Source organism: Salvelinus fontinalis, chromosome 38 (genome assembly GCF_029448725.1).
Source record: "Salvelinus fontinalis isolate EN_2023a chromosome 38, ASM2944872v1, whole genome shotgun sequence".
In the NCBI taxonomy this organism is placed as follows: domain Eukaryota; kingdom Metazoa; phylum Chordata; class Actinopteri; order Salmoniformes; family Salmonidae; genus Salvelinus; species Salvelinus fontinalis.
The window spans coordinates 20,016,167-20,033,457 of record NC_074702.1 but is presented as its reverse complement, the minus strand read 5'-3'; the positions used below and the strand labels follow the sequence as shown (position 1 = coordinate 20,033,457).

At 44.8% G+C, this 17,291-nt stretch overlaps 1 protein-coding gene across 1 annotated transcript in view; it reads left to right on the top strand.

Moving 5' to 3' along the window:
* LOC129837051 (DENN domain-containing protein 4B-like) overlaps positions 1 to 17,291 on the top strand; it is a 39,562-nt gene that overhangs the window by 2,043 nt on the left and 20,228 nt on the right. The window contains exons 2-5 of the mRNA XM_055902941.1: positions 14,664 to 14,981; positions 15,488 to 15,740; positions 15,859 to 15,928; positions 16,139 to 16,308. Of these exons, the coding sequence (XP_055758916.1) occupies positions 14,683 to 14,981; positions 15,488 to 15,740; positions 15,859 to 15,928; positions 16,139 to 16,308 (792 nt within the window). The 5' untranslated portion in view covers positions 14,664 to 14,682. The remainder of the gene's footprint in view (positions 1 to 14,663; positions 14,982 to 15,487; positions 15,741 to 15,858; positions 15,929 to 16,138; positions 16,309 to 17,291) is intronic.

Sequence of the window (17,291 nt, the reverse complement as noted above, 5' to 3'; positions counted from 1 at the left end):
TAGTTAAATAAAGGTTCAATAAATATAAAGATCCCCAAAATGTTAATTTTAAGCTCAAATAACAAAAAAATAAAGTTTCCTTGCCGGCAAGAAGCTGAGCCCGTGGGTCCCCCTCGCTTTGGGTGGGTGCTCTGCCAGTGGGGAATACCTCAGAAAGAATGATACTCTCAATGCCATAACGTTACTTTTTTGACAGCATCATGCATCTTGCCCCAAGTCTGTCATTGATTTGATTTATCTTATCATTTTGGCAATAAGGTCATTTGAATATTCTGCCCATTTACAATGTTTCAAACAAATGTTAATCCCACGTGTTTCATGTTTTCGCATTTTTTTGTCTTGCCCATTCACCCTCTGAATGGCACACATACCCAATCCACGTCTCAAGGCTTAAAAATTATTCTTTAATCTGTCTCCTCCCCTTCATCTACATTGATTGAAGTGGATTTAACAAGTGATATCAACAAGGGATCATAGCTTTCACCTGGATTCACTTGGTCAGTCTATGTCATGCAATGTTTTGTACACTCAGTGTATAGTGTCGGTCTCATGGCATGGTCTCACTATCTGTTCCTGATGTTTAAACATTACTGTGTTACAGACAGACCCCTGTTGTTAAAATAACAATTCGCACATTTCATATTATTATTATTATTTAACTAGGCAAGTCAGTTAAGAACACATTTTTATTTACAATGACGGCCTAGGAACAGTGGGTTAACTGCCTTGTTCAGGGGCAGAACGACAGATTTTTACTTTGTCAGCTCGGGGATTCAATCTAGCAACCTTTCGGTTACTGGCCCAACGCTCATACCTCTAGGCTACCTGCAGCCCCTGAGCTCAATATCGACATGCTGTCAGTAATCATCACCATCTATTCTTGCCCTTTCATTCCTTACAGATTACTCAATTCCAGACAAAATATAATAAATACAATTTTAACTTGACACACCTAGATTTTCATGTAGGGGAAAATAAGCTGTAGATGTGTGGGCCTACTTTGTTGTGGTGTACTGAGCTTGCACAGAGAAGCACGCTGTCTAAATCTATCTATAGATGCTGTGGGCACAGGTTTGGACAGATGGTTTAGACGATACGTTTCTTTACACTAATTTCTAAAATGGAGATAAGCTATTCTAAGTAGTAGAGGAACTGAGCCTACCTGACATGAAATGAGTAATATTACAATTGCTATTCGCTGCTGGCTGGCCTACTTAGCTACTCCTCTGCATAGACAACGGAGGCTTGCATTGTTGATTGTTCCATATCTTCACCACTTACTTGTCACTCATTTTCCACTAGTGTAAGGTTAGATTAACCATGTGCCAACTAATTAATCAGCATTGATTTAGCAAAACACATTTGGTACAGTACCATCTTAATTCCTCTACCTAGTTTGGGATCTTCATAAAGAATAGCCTCTAACGACTTTGTAACACAAAAGTTTACCCATACATTTATGAACAACGTCATGCAGGAAAATGTGTGTTTCTTTGGGGAAGTCTTTTTGTGACACAACTAAAAGTCTACTGACTATGTTTCCACCCATCGTCACAACACCCATAAGGCATGTTGACAACTTTCTCAAAAACCCCCATGCATCTAAAGCACTCAATGTAGCCTAGTAGTAGAATTTGGGACATAGTTTCCGGAGTGTACTCTGTCCTCACTTAGGCCTACCTAACAGCTTTTGCTAAATATACCTCTCTATGGCTCTCCAGTGTTCTTTCGCAGACTCCTCATGTCAGTAGACATGTCTGCATGATACCTGAGATTGTGATCACACCTGGGTCCTGTCACCTCTTGTCAGGGGTTTGCTACAGTTGGGGAATGTTTCTTGAAGAAAGGCACCTCAAAGCAACACATTGTCAGTGTTTATTACTTTCTGCCCACTAGGGTTGGGGGTCATTAAACATTTCAATTCAGTCAAGAAATTCAAATTCCAGAATTGAAGGTTGCTTTTTACTTTGAATTATGATTTTTCAATTTCTGAATACAAGCTGAATGCTCAAAGTATAGTCTGATCATGAAGTGTTAGAGCCTAGTCTCCAACAGTCTGTGCCTCACTTCTTACCTACTCTCCTCAGCATTCCACCTTTAGTGTTTACACTATCTCCCAGGACTCCCAGTTCCCTTTCACATCATATCTCATTGCAGAGGTAGGCTATGTTTTGTGCATGAGGGATTGCGTATGTTTCTGCTTAACCTTTCACACTAGTGCTACATTTACATAAAAGCCTGTAAGTTAATGCAAAATATAATGGTCCATGTCGAATGTCATAACAATGAAGTGGAAACGGAATGTTTAGAAGGAGGAACCAGGGTTTGTCTTGAGACATGTTCAGTTGGCTAATACAGGGAAGGTGTCTCTATGATGTCATCATACCAGCCAGCGGCCATATTCCATTTCATCTCAATAGTGAAATTTGGCCTCATTCCTCACCAAGTTTATCAAACCACTGACCCTTGCTTTATGACCCAGTGTCACACAGATTCTCCCTCGCCCTCCATTTGGAAAATCTGACCATAATTATATCCTCCTGATTCCTGCTTACAAGCAAAAACTAAAGCAGGAAGTACCAGTGACTCGTTCAATACGGAAGTGGTCAGATAACGCGGATGCTACGCTACAGGACTGTTTTGCTAGCACAGACTGGAATATGCTCCATGATTCATCCAATAGCATTGAGAAGTATACCACCTCAGTCACCGGCTTCATCAATAAGTGCATCGACGACGTCGTCCCAGCAGTGACAGTACGTACATTTCCAAACCAGAAGCCCTAGATCACAGGCAACAGCCACACCGAGCTAAAGGCTAGAGCTGCTGCTATCAATGAGCAGGACACTAATCCCGCTATGCCCTCAGACGAACCACCAAACAGGCAAAGCGTCAATACGGGACTAAAATGTAATTCTACTACACTGGCTCTGACGCTCGTTGGAAGTGGCAGGTCTTGAAAACTATTATGGATTACAAATGGAAACCCAGTCATGAGCTGCCCAGTGACGAGAGCCTACCAGATGAGCTAAATGCCTTTTATGCTCGCTTCGAGGCAAGCAACACTGAAGCATGCATGAGGGCACCAGCTGTTTCAGACGACTGTACGATCACACTCTCCGTAGCTGATGTGAGCAAGTCCTTCATACAGGTCAACATTCACAAAGCCGCGGGGCCAGACGGATTACCAGGACGTGTACTCAAAGTATGCACGGTCCAACTGCCAAGTGTCTTCACTGACATTTTCAACCTCTCCCTGACCGAGTCTGTAATACCTACATGTTTCAAACAGACCACCATAGTCCCTGTACCCAAGAAAGCAAAGGTAACCTGCCTAAATTATTGCTGCCCTGTAGCACTCACATCAGTAGCCATGAAATGCTTTGAAAGACTGGTCATCAAGTCAAATTTATTTATATAGCCCTTCTTACATCAGCTGATATATCAAAGTGCTGTACAGAAACCCAGCCTAAAACCCCAAACAGCAAGCAATGCAGGTGTAGAAGCACGGTGGTTAGGAAAAACTCCCTAGAAAGGCCAAAACCTAGGAAGAAACCTAGAGAGGAACCAGGCTATGAGGGGTGGCCAGTCCTCTTCTGGCTTTGCCGGGTGGAGATTATAACAGAACATGGCCAAGATGTTCATAAATTACCAGCATGGTCAAATAATAATAATCACAGTAGTTGTCGAGGGTGCAGCAAGTCAGCACCTCAGGAGTAAATGTCAGTTGGCTTTTCATAGCCGATCATTAAGAGTATCTCTACTGCTGTCTCTAGAGAGTTGAAAACAGCAGGTCTGGGACAGGTAGCACGTCCGGTGAACAGGTCAGGGTTCCATAGCCGCAGGCAGAACAGTTGAAACTGGAGCAGCAGCACGGCCAGGTGGACTGGGGTCAGCAAGGAGTCATCATGCCAGGTAGTCCTGAGGCATGGTCCTAGGGCTCAGGTCCTCCGAGAGAGAGAGAGAATTTTTTAAAGAGAGCATACTTAAATTCACACAGGACACCGGATAAGACAGGAGAAGTACTTCAGATATAACAAACTGACCCTAGCCCCCCCGACACATAAACTACTGCAGCATAAATACTGGAGGCTGAGACAGGAGGGGTCAGGAGACACTGTGGCCTCGTCCGATGCGGCCAAACAGGAAGAATATAACCCCACCCACTTTGCCAAAGCACAGCCCCCACACCACTAGAGGGATATCTTCAACCACCAACTTACCATCCTGAGACAAGGCCAAGTATAGCCCACAAGATCTCCGCCACGGCACAACCCAAGGGGGGGCGCCAACCCAGACAGGAAGATCACGTCAGTGACTCAACTCACTCAAGTGACGCACCCCTCCTAGGGACGGCATGAAAGAGCACCAGTAAGCCAGTGACTCAGCCCCTGTAATAGGGTTAGAGGCAGAGAATCCCAGTGGAGAGAGGGGAACCGGCCAGGCAGAGACGGCAAGGGCGGTTCGTTGCTCCAGAGCCTTTCAGTTCACCTTCACACTCCTGGGCCAGACTACACTCAATCATAGGACCTACTGAAGAGATGAGTCTTCAATAAAGACTTAAAGGTTGAGACCGAGTCTGCGTCTCTCACATGGGTAAGCAGACCATTCTATAAAAAGGGAGCTCTATAGGAGAAAGCCCTGCCTCCAGCTGTTTGCTTAGAAATTCTAGGGACAATTAGGAGGCCTGCGTCTTGTGACCGTAGCGTACGTGTAGGTATGTACGGCAGGACCAAATCAGAAAGATAGGTAGGAGCAAGCCCATCTAATGCTTTGTAGGTTAGCAGTAAAACCTTGAAATCAGCCCTTGCCTTAACAGGAAGCCAGTCTCATGGCTCATGGCTCATATCAACACAATCATGCCAGAAACCATAGACCCACTCCTAATCGCATACTGCCCCAACAGATCCACAGATGACGCAATCTCAATTGCACTCTACACTGCCCTTTCCCTCCTGGACAAAAGGAACACCTATGTGAGAATGCTGTTCATTGACTACAGCTCAGCGTTCAACACCATAGTTCCCACAAATGTCATCACTAAGCTAAGGACCCTGGGATTTAACACCTCCCTCTGGATCCTGGACTTCCTGACGGGCTGCCCCCAGGTGGTAAGGGTAGGCAACAACACATCTGCCACGCTGATTCAACACTGGGGCCCCTCAGGGGTGCGTGCTTAGTCCCTTCCTGTACTCCCTGTTCACCCACAACTGCGTGGTCAAACACGACTCCAACACCATCATCAAGTTTGCTGACGACACAACAGTGGTAGGCCTGATCAATGACAACGATGAGACAGCCTATTGGGAGGAGATCAGAAACCTGGCAGTGTGGTGCCATGTCAACAACCTCTCTCTCAATGTGAGCAAGATAAAGGAGCTCCTGGACTATAGGAATAGGAGGGCCAAACAGGCCCCCATTCACATCGACGGGACTGAAGTGGAGCGGGTTGAGAGCTTCAGGTCCCTTTAGTATCCACATCACCAACAAACTATCATGGTACAAACACACCAAGACAGTTGTAAAGAAGACTGAAAAGATTTGGCATGGGTCCTCAGATCCTCAAAGTTTTACTGCTGCACCATCGAGAGCATCCTGACCGTTTGCATCACTGCCTAGTATGGCAACTGCTCAGCATCTGACCGTAAGGCACTATAGAGGGTATTGCGTACGGCTCAGTACATCCAGGACCTATATACTAGGCGGTGTCAGAGGAAGGACCAACAAATTGTCAGACTCCAGTCAGCCAAGTCATAGACTGTTCTCTCTGCTACCGCATGGCAAGCGGTACCGGAGCGCCAAGTCAAGGAACCAAAAGGCTCCTTAACAGCTTCTACCCCCAAGCCATAAGACTGCAGAACAATTAATTAGACTGTCTACACTTTGTTTTTATGCTGCTGCTACTCGCTGTTTATTATCTATGCATAGTCACTTTACAAATTACCTGGACTAACCTGTGCCCCCACACATTGACCCGGTACCCCCTGTATATAGCCTCGTTATTGTTATGTACATTTCTGGTTACTTTGATTGTTTTTGCTTTTAATATTTTTTTTTTCTTTACTTTAGTTTATTTTGTGAATATTTTATTAACTCTATTTCTTGATCTGCATTGTTGGTTAAGGGCTTGAAAGTAAGCCTTTTAGTGGGGTGGCAGGTAGCCTATTGGTTAGAGCGTTGGACTTGTAACCAAAAGGTTGCAAGATCAAATCCCCGAGCTGACAAGGTTAAAAAATATATTTATTTAATTTAAAAATCTGTCATTCTGCCCCTGAACAAGGGCCGTCATTGAAAGTAAGAATATGTTCTTAATTAACTGACTTCCCTAGTTAAATAAATGTAAAATAAAAAATAAATCACGGTGATGCTTGTTGTATTTGGCACGTGACAAATAAAATTTGATTTGATTCTGAGGAAAGGCTAGAGTCCTTCCCAGATGTGTATGGCCCTCCCTCGTCATCATAAGAGAAGAGGAACGAGGTCTTACATTCGCGTGTTGAAAGTGCTTAGGCAGCTGTCACAGCTGCCAGAAAGAAATAATACAATCTGAGGAAGTGGCATGTCATCAAACTACTGAATATCAGATTAGGAAGTGGGGGTAGTGTTGGGAGAATATGATGTGAGTAGGTTTGTGGGATGATGCAGGTTGGGTCTACTTCTGGTGGAGTCCAGGTACAGCCTACTCCACAACGAAGTCAGGTTGGGAGGCCGTTGAAACTCATGCAATTCCTCTGTAAGCCTGAAACTGTGTGTCATGTCAGCCTCTCTCTTCTCATACAGGGTCTAAAAGCAAACCTGATGTTGTTGAAGAAACAGGCTTAGTAACCGTCACCTGTCCAATAATCTCTCCTTTGTACTGCTGTAACAGCAGCATTATACACTGTGCTTTAGGGCCCGGTTCACAATGCTTAGCGCTGTATTGCAACTGTTGGGTTGTCTGCACTCGCATACACTCTGATTAGCTCTGAGAACAACTCTATAGCCTTCAGCTCCATTGGCAAACGGCCAAGTCAAGATTATGTAACCATCTGCGATGGATGCCTCCTCTTTTCACTTGCGCCCTGTATGGCTAACGCAGTGCAAATTACTGTTTTCAAAACAGAGCGTCACTTAAGCCTCATACCGTGTGTAATATGTAGGGCTACTGTATGCTGTATTATGCAACACAAAGAGGAGAAATTATGTAAAGTTTTAGTAGGGAAATGCATGAATATCAGTTATATGCACACACTCACACAGCTTCAAACACAAGCAAACACTGCACCAGCCAGCCACATTTATAGTCCACCTCGTTCAACGTCAGGGAATATATTGTCCACTGTAATGTAATGATCATCCCGCTTGTGCTTGCTAATTCAAACCTGGCGACGCATCAAAATAAACTTCTCTACGCTTCCTTCCTCTCATTTTCTCTTTCTGTCTATCATGCTCTCTGCCACTGCCCTGTCATCTGTCCCTTCAATCCTCTCTTCCTCTGCTCATACTTTCTGTCAGCCCTAGCTGACTTGGCAACCTTCAGTGTGTCACCAACACAAATACACACACACACACACACTTTGCGCCTATCCCCACTGTCGTACACACAGAGATCCAGTTCTCTTGCTACAGCCTGTAGTTCATCCCTCCTTCCTTTCTCTTTCCGAACTCCATCTCTGCCAGCTAAAGGCACAGTCTGTCCCTCCGTCCTCTATCCACTAAACTAGCATAAACACTTTAGCCACATTAGCATAGGGGTTAGGTAAAAGCCCAGTGCATCACAACAAGGAAAAGATAGGCATTCGGTCTTGGTAGAACAATCACAATTATTGGCAATTGCCCACACCAACATCTCTAACATTGTCTAGTACCCTACCTACTGCTAAATGTGGATGGATACATCTTGGTTCTAGCGTCTAAAAAAAATTACGAACTCTTTTAATCTTCATGGATAGTATCCAAAAGCGAGATAATGAGACAGTTGGTTGGTGCATCATATTGTACACCCAATGCACCCAATGGGGGGGGGCACCCAATGCAAATAGTCCGGGCAACCATTTGGTTACCTGTTCAGGAGTCTTATGGCTTGGGGGTAAAAACTGTTGAGAAGCCTTTTTGTCCTGGACTTGGCACTCCGGTACCGCTTGCCATGCGGTAGTAGAGAGAACAGTCTATGACTGGGGTCTTTGACAATTTTTAGGGCCTTCCTCTGGCATCACCTGGTGTAGAGGTCCTGGATGGCAGGCAGTTTTGCCCCAGTGATGTACTGGGCCGTACGCACTACCCTCTGAAGTGCCTTGGGGTCGGAGGCCGAGCAATTGCCGTACCAGGCAGTGATGCAACCGGTCAGGATGCTCTCAATGTTGCAGCTGTAGAACCTTTTGAGGATCTCAGGACCCATGCCAAATCTTTTTAGTTTCCTGAGGGGGAATAGACTTTGTCGTGCCCTCTTCACGACTGTCTTGGTGTGTTTGGACCATTCTAGTTTGTTGTTGATGTGGACACCAAGGAACTTGAAGCTCTCAACCTGCTCCACTACAGCCCCGTCGATGAGAATGGGGGAGTGCTCGGTGCTCCTTTTCCTGTAGTCCACAATCATCTCCTTAGTCTTTGTTACGTTGAGGGATAGGTTGTTATTCTGGAACCACCTGGCCAGGTCTCTGACCTCCTCCCTATAGGCTGTCTCGTCGGTGATCAGGTGACACTTGTGTCGTCTGCAAACTTAATGATGGTGTTGGAGTCATTCCTGGCCATGCAGTCATGGGTGAACAGGGAGTACAGGAGGGGACTGAGCATGCACCCCTGGGGAGCTCCAGTGGTGAGGATCAGCGTGGCAGATGTGTTGCTCTCAGGAGTGCTGACAGTCAGAGACGGTGCCAGCCATGTGGCTCGATGGACGCTGCTGGAGCGGAATTAACAACGCTGGTGGCAGGAACCCTGGTGTTAGGGCCACCGAGGCCCCGGAATCTGTTTGGCTCTCTCTGACTTTGGGTGAACCAACCAGAACTGTTATTAGAATCTTCTGTGGTCTTGAGAGTGGTGTGTCTTGTCCTTGCCCTGAGGTATTACCAGGGTGAATTCAGACACCCTAGACAATGTTGTGATGTGGTCAGGGGACCATGCAACCTGAGAGGCTCTCTGTGTTGGTTTTGTTCTCGACTCCTTTTAGTTTATGGCCTAGGAAAGTGAGTAGGAGGAGAGTGACTAGCAGAGGAATACGTTTTGGTTGAGAATTGAGACCATGTAGGCCTAGTCGTTTTTTTGGGGAGTAATTGCTAGTTTTAGTTAAGAAGCACTGACTTCGAGAAGCATAGTCGAATCCTGATAACTTCCAAAAACACTGGTGTAGGTCATGCCTTCTCTTTAGTGGTCTAATGGGCCAAGATCACCTTCATAACAACATGCTGACTGGACAGAGAAGGATTTGTCCCCCCACCACCCTACAATATTTAATCATCATACCCCTTCAAGTTAAGTTCACACTAATGGAAGGTTCCACTATCGCTCTTCTCGCCTACATTTTGCTCCAGGCAGCTCTGTTAAGTCAGAGTTCTGGTCTTTGGTAAACAGTGTGTGATAATGTATTTCTCAATGTGGTCAACACTTTGGATAATGCTATTTATTGTGGTGAGCTTGTGAAATTATCATTGTGGTGCAGTACTCCCCTCTGGGCCTAACTCTGTTCACTGTGTGTGAATGTATTTCCCCTCTTAACGTCATCACGTGCTTGCCCCGTGCACACAAAAGGAGCATTGTGGGCCTTCCGGGCCTCCATTTTAGGGTGGTATTGTGGCGATGCCCATGAGTTGGTGTGGGTGTGGTTGTACCAGGCATCTCTCTCCCCGTCGCTGACTTCCAGCATCATCTCGCTGGGAAGAGCCACCCTGAATACCTCCTCTGTCACTAGCTGTGGCTCTGGTTGAAGGCCAGCCACAGGCAGCCGCATTCTGACAAGCACAAAGGCACGGCCTCTGGACAGCATTCATCCCTAACAACTTTATCTTAAGCATTGTTTAGACAGGTAAATCAGCTGGCAAGCATATTTTGAGGAAGAATGTTTTGCATTAAGTTGCAAGATACAAGTATTTGTAACAGCTTTTAGCACTGTACAGTTCTGCTGTATTTAAAATACATTTTGTGAGTGCTGTGGTGAGTATTTGAAATTATCTGGGAGTTTTTTTGAAACATCTCCACAATTTTGTAATGTCAAAATGTTGCCCCAGCTATTGCATAACACAAAGTAAAAATCTGTACTTTCGAGGGTGTTATTGACAAAGCCATGAAGGAATGTTGATGTGTGAAATGATGCGTGTAGCCCCTCTTCACACACATAATTTCACACATTCTCAAACATGTCAGGAGTTTGAGAACCTGCTGGAAAGGAAGAGTGAGAGGGCCAGTCTGCCAGTTCGGGGGCAGGATCTCTAGCTGCCAAGCCTGAACAGAGCTCTCCTTGTCCGTTTGGGGTGTTCTTATCACCAGCTCACACCTGGAGAGATGTGGGGGCGCGGGTTGAGTGTTGTCACTGCACTGGCTCAGAAATAACTCTTCTCAATCAGTTGGAGGCAAGGCTACTCTGTAATTCACACACACATACACAGTGAGCTATAAGTAACTGCTATATTTGACTGATATGGGGATTTAACCTACGTAAGGTAGAGAATCTCTCCTTTCCTCAAACGTTCATTGAGATGACTCATTCTTCAGTAGCTTGCTTTAGAGGATTATAATCTTGTGGAAATATATATTCAAGCCTTTCAGCCTGGCTGGTGCTCAACAAAAGCAGGTGAATTAAAAGAAGAACCAAACTCATGACCTGTTTTAAATATCTTGTGGCTCTTTTTATTTCCTGCTTGTTTGAAGCTACTGTTCTGAGGAGGTTGAGGTATGATGTGAGTGGCTGGAAGCCTTTCCGTTGCAGTTTTGTTTCTGAGCATTAGCTAGCCTATTTTGACAAATTTGTGTAAGCCACTGTTTCTCAATGAATTCTTGGTGAACCCTCAGGCTGCACACAACTTTGTTTTTCTGTGTTTAAGTATTGTATCACCCCACTGAATAATCACACCAGTAAATGATTATATCTGGAAAAACAGCCAGAGGGAGAGGCTGGTAAGTTCAAGATGCAGTACAGACTAGATGGAGAAGTGGGTAGCGACCCGAATTCATGTGCTCAACTTGTTTGAAATCTTATGTCATTTCTGTGTATGCCTGTGGATGTTATTTATGAGTTATGAGTCAAACTCTGACATTAGTTCAACGAAGCAGGGATGCATAACTCTAGTCCGTGATGTTCGAACTTGGTTATCAGTCTGATTTATCAATGAAGTGCTAGGGAGGAAAGAGAACTAGCAGAATGACGGACTAAAACAACCCCTCTTCTTAGCTCCACTCCCCCCATTCCATAGTAGGCCATGGTCCAATACTTCACATTGGTCAGCTCGTGTGATCGTGGTGGTCCACTGCTTCCAGGCTGACGTGCACTGTCAGACACGTCATAATTCTGGGGAATAAGACTTTTACTGCTCTCTTGTTGCTTGTCTAAATATGGCGTATTCAATTCTATATCTATGATGCACTGGGTTTCTTACAAATGGGACTTCAAAAGCCTCTTGTCAGGATGTGGGTGCTCTAGTTCCAGAGCTTGCTCTCTCGCTCTCTCGCTCAAACCACTGACAGTTTTAATGAATTCATGTCTCAGTTATGTTGACAAAGATATTGAAATGACTTGCAGTCGCAAGGATTGTGACCAATATTAAGACATGTTGGACATTGGGGCAATTCAGTACTCAAAAGGGGCTTTCCGGTTTGTGTGTACATTCGCGAGCGTAAGCTTATGTGTGTGTGTGAGAGAGACGGTGCACGTTACCATGTACGTAGGGTATTATGAAAAGGGAACCAACAATTATTAGCCTACATCAGCAATTTCTGGAAAATCCTGAGGTTCAGTGTCCTTGATAAGTTCCCAGCTGGGCAACACCCTTTTATTATAGTACCATTGTAGGCCTTAGGGCCTAACAGATCCGTTATACTGGTGTGGTTGTTTTGCATCAAATTCTGCACTGAAATATTCATTTTCATAAGATAAATATACAATGAGCTCAAACTTTTGTGACAGTAATACATTTTGTGTTTTGACTCTGTACTCCAGCACTGGATTTGAAGTGATACAAAGACTGAGGTTAAAGTGCAGACTGAGGCTATTTTAATACATATCGGGTGAACCGTTTAGAAATTGGAAGAAATTTGGATGCTACCATGATTACGGATAATCCTGAATCTATCGTGAATAACGATGAGTGAGAAAGTTACAGACGCACAAATATCATACCCCGAAGACGTGCTAACCTGTCAACATTACAATAACAGGAGAGGTTAGCGTTATTGGGGGGTATTATATTTGTGCGTCTAACTTTCTCTCTCAACATTATTCACAATTCATTCAGGATTGTCCGTAATCATGCTAGCATCCACATTAATGTAGAAGTGTTCAGAAATATGTTCTATTCTTATTTACAATAAAAGTGACTCCAAAATGACACACTACATTATTTACCATTCATTTCTATTGGGCACAAACTGATCTGAAACATAACCAAAACAAACAGCAAATACATCCATCAAATATCTAGAGTCACAAGCTTGATATAATCATTGTGTGCTATGAATATGGGACCAAATACTAAACGTTTGACTACTTTAATACACATATAAGTGAAATGGAACTATGTACAAACAGTTCTAAACGGTTTACCCGATATGGATGAGAATACCCTAAAATTAAAGCTGACAGTCTGCACTTTAACCTCATAGTTATTGTATTCATTGTATCATTTAAAATCCAAAGTGCTGGAGTACAGTTAAACAACAAATAGTAAAATAGTAATTTTGGAGCTCACTGTATATTATCACCTCCTGTGTCCTGTCATAATTTCCCCCCTGGAGAAGTGTCACCGTGCTCCAGTGTCACTAGGAAGGTACAGATAAACTCTTGGAATATAACAGGAAACAGGCTGCCAGTGGCCACTTCCTGTTTGCCAGTTAACCTTTGGAGCCCAACCTGCATCGATTTCCTCTACTCTCACTTTTTCAAGGCCCTTTTAGTAATTATCTCACTCTCTAGGCATGTATAGTACTCTTACACGTTAGATGTGCTAAATACAGTAGGCTACTAGTCTCAAGCATACTCGGTAGCAGGCTACAACTTTCGTTAGCCTAATCTCTGTTCAATCTTATGACTCTTGTTCTGGAAATGCCTGATAAGCAGTTGTATCAGTGCTTTATCAGAGAGCAACAGATTGACAGCGCAAAGCAAACCCCCAGTCATCCCAAGCCTATTACAACTAGAAAGAAGAAGAGAAAAACGTTGGGCTGGTTGCAGAGAGAGAAAGAGAGAGGGGGAGAGCCTAGGTTACATAAGAGGGGTTTACTGGTACAGTTTCTACTGACTGTGACACAACAGCATCCTATTTTTATGCCCTCCAACCCTCCCCTCCACTCTCAGTGCACTTTTAGTTTAATCACACATTCATTTTGTGACCAAGCACAGTGGAAATAAAAACGCAACACGCACTGTCCTGTCTTCCTAGCAGTCGTGACTTAACGATTCATCCGCTCTGTGAGGATGGCCTATCCATCCTGTATAAATGCTGTTCTAGACAGTAATGCTCCCTCTGAAATGATTGGAGAGGGAATCCAGAGGGGGAAATGACATTCATGTGAATGGCTTCTTATGATCTTTTTATTTTTTGACTTTTCATCCACATTATTTGTTTCTAATAATTAGCTGAATCGTTTTTTTTTTTTTTTTATCAGTTTAATTAGATTTGACGTATCGCTTGGTTTACCTAACTATCGATGTTAGCTAGCTAGCTTTAAATAGCTTGCCTAGAATGCCGCAACACTGCAGAAGCAAATAGGACTGCATTAGCAGAGATGGCTTGCAGTAGTGAAGATTGTCTACTACTCTGTCACAAAATGTATGGTGAGCCTGTGCGCCAGTGGCAGGAGTGGCATCTACAAAGGGTTAGGGTAGGGTTAGGCTTATCTACGAAGCCCAACCGACGGAGAGTAAGTTGGTAATGGAGGGGTGTGCTCTATGCTGCTGAGGCTACGGACTTCCGCTGACCATCCGAAGTGCAACAGCAAGCCTGATCCCATCCATGACTTCTGAACTTTCTTGATTTGCCAACTGTATCACATTTCTTGTTTTGTTTTCTTGTTGTATTTCCTGATGCATATGAAATCCAACTTTTAGTTGCCATGTATACTGAAATAAACTAACTAAACTAATGGGTGAGTGGTAATTGGTGGGATCTCCCCTCTCAGCAGAACTCAGCAGCTTATTGTTGATCTCTCAGACCAGTCAGATCTGTATGAAATGAGAATGACTAAAGGTCTTTAAGTCAAAAATAAATATTTGTGTGTGGGACTGTGTGTGCATCCACATGCAATGATATTGTTATCACTGTCCTGGTTGTTGATCTATTGCCAATGATGAGAACCAAATATTGTCTGTCTGGATGATAAGGTTTTGTTTCTATAAGACTGTCGGAAGGAAGAAATCCATGATTCATCTACTGCTCAGCCAGTTGTATGTTTACATAAACGAGATTGCACAATCTCACCTTGGTTCCCCCTCCCTCTACTTCTCGTTCTCTTTTTCTCCCCCTCTCCCTCCCTCTCCACAGCAGTTGGCAGACAGGCGGCATGACGGAGGAGAAATGCCCCCAGCTAGTGGACTACTTTGTGGTGGCAGGGCTGGCTCCAGGGGGCTCGGCCCCACTGGACGAAGAGGGCCAGCAGAGAGGGTGTCGGGTGGTGGAGCCGGTTACAGACCTGGCGGTGATCGCCCGGGGCTTGGGGGAGGAGGTGCCCGAGGGCTTCACCTGCATCGAGAAGACCCAGGGGGGCCACCCGGCCGAGCTGAGCGCCGGACTCATCAACAACCCCCACATGTACCTGTGTTACCGCCGTGGGCATGACAAGCCACCCATCCTCGACCTCGGGTGAGACACTCCAGCTGTGATGAAAAAAATGACCATTCTATTCTAATGTGTGCTGGAGTCACAGACATTAGCCACAACATCAATGTAAAGCTATGCATGGTGCTTGGAGTTCACATACAGTAGCTAATGCATAACAATGCTTTGAATTTGCATTATGCAATTATCGGCATAATGCATGCTGTAACCATGTACATCTGACCACAAAGGTTTTATTGTATGCTATTGCTACGTAGCCCTGAACTGCCATAATCATTAAATTAAGCATGTCTGGCCAAGCCATACATGATTGCGAAATGTAATTGTATACATACCCATAGATTCTTTAATGGAAAGAGCTATGCACGTCACATGATACATTAATTTGGGACAAAGTGTGGGATGTCTTCTAAACATGAAAAGAAAAGCTTTCCTTGAATGAGTGATAGAAATTGGTTTCTGTGAACTGTATAACTAGTGACATTGACTGACTGATTGTCCTGACTCTGTCCCCTCCACCCGGTCCCCAGGGTGCTGTACGAGGGCAAAGAGGTGGTGAAGCAGGGCTGGTATGTGATCGAGACCACCCCCTACAGCCGCTCAGCCAGCCTGAGCTCCGGGGGGCCTGCCACCCACCGCACCTTCCTGACCTACCGCCGTGCCCCAGAGTCCCAGGCCCTCCACACCCTGGGGGTCACAGACATCTCCCTCCTGCTGCCCAGCAAGGGGGAGGTGGCCCCCCACACCTTCTGCCGGGTGGAGAAGAACCTCAACACTGGCATAGTGCGTTTTGAAGCGCTCTGTTTTTCTACTCTGTATTTTTTAAACGTAATTCTTAATCTCTCTCGCTCTTCCTCCATCCCTCTCTCTCTCACTGCGCTTTGTTGTTTTGGCTCCACAGTGGGGTCCAGCCTTATACCTGTGCTACAAGAGAGCTGTAGCCAAAGCCAATGCCCTAGTCTATGAAGCAGGTGAGTGTAGACTGTTCCATTCTGATGGTATCACAGCACTCATTCTGCTGCGTCGCCATATGTGATGTTGTAAACAGAGAAGGCATATTGACCTACTTTTTCATAATTAAAGACATTTAGAAGTAGAAAGATTTACCAAAAATGAAAGTATCTCTGTAGTCACTAATCAAACTTTTATTAACTGTCTGTCTCTGTGTGTGTGTTTCCCAGGTCTGATCAGTCGGTATCCGGAAGCGGACGTGGAGTCGTTCCCCTTGCCAGAGTCTGTGCCTATGTTCTGTCTGCCCATGGGTGTGACGGTGGAGAGCTGGCCCCTCAACACCAAGTACCAGCTCCCTGTCTTCTCTACCTTCGTCCTCACCAGTGCCAGTGGCGACAAGGTGGGTCCACCTGCCTGCCTCCCTCTCACACACACTCTCTAACACTCTAACACTGTGCAGTGGCTAAGCTATTGAGTCCATTGGGTTATGTGTTAAGCTGTGTAGGAAGGTTCTCTATATAATATTAAATCCAGACAAGCAAAACATTTTCTAATAAAAGCTCAGTTTATTCCAAAAAGTAAATCATATCATCCTAGTAGGATGTGCCCAGGATGAACCTGACCCCTTTCTTCAACCGTTTCCAGACCCTCTTCAGACCTATATCAAGCCAAACCACCCCTTTATTCTTTCCCTGCGCCATCATCATCTCCATCACCACCCTCCTCCCCTTTTTCTTTCTCTGTTCCCTATCCTTCCTTTTCTGCTCTTCTCAGCCTTGTTCTCAAGCTGTGTTTTCTTATCCCCTGCCTTGTGCTGTCCTGTCACCAAGGGGACCTGGCCATTCTTCTAAGAAAGATGACAAGTATTGTTTAACTGCAATAACAAAATACGAGTATACCTACTGATCCATTTTTAGTTGTACTACTGCTTCTACTGTATTCGTTCTAAAATTGCTATGTTGAAAAGATGATAGTTTACTCAACAGAAGGATAGTAGAAACAACATTATAGTGCTGAAATAGTCACTAAAGCTCACCTTTGATTGACCACTCTTTGTTTCTCCATCTTTCTCTGTGAACAAATCCAATGCCTGGACCTGCCAAGTCATGTCCTCTAGCAATCCCTCCATCTTGGCTCGGTATCTTCCCTCGACTTCCAGTTTTCTCTGTCTCCATAGGATCTCCCTCTTTCTGATCTCTCTCCTCTTGTTCTCCAACCACTCCCTCTCGCTCTTTAACATTCTGTTACATTTCTGTTCAAAAGGGGTTAGGTCCTGTTTTTTCCTCATGTGATTTCCCCCTGCTTTCTGAGGGTGCTCTACTGTTTGGGAGTCAGTGGGAGTCAGTGCAGGCTCCACTGTTTGGGAGTCCGTGCCATCTCTCT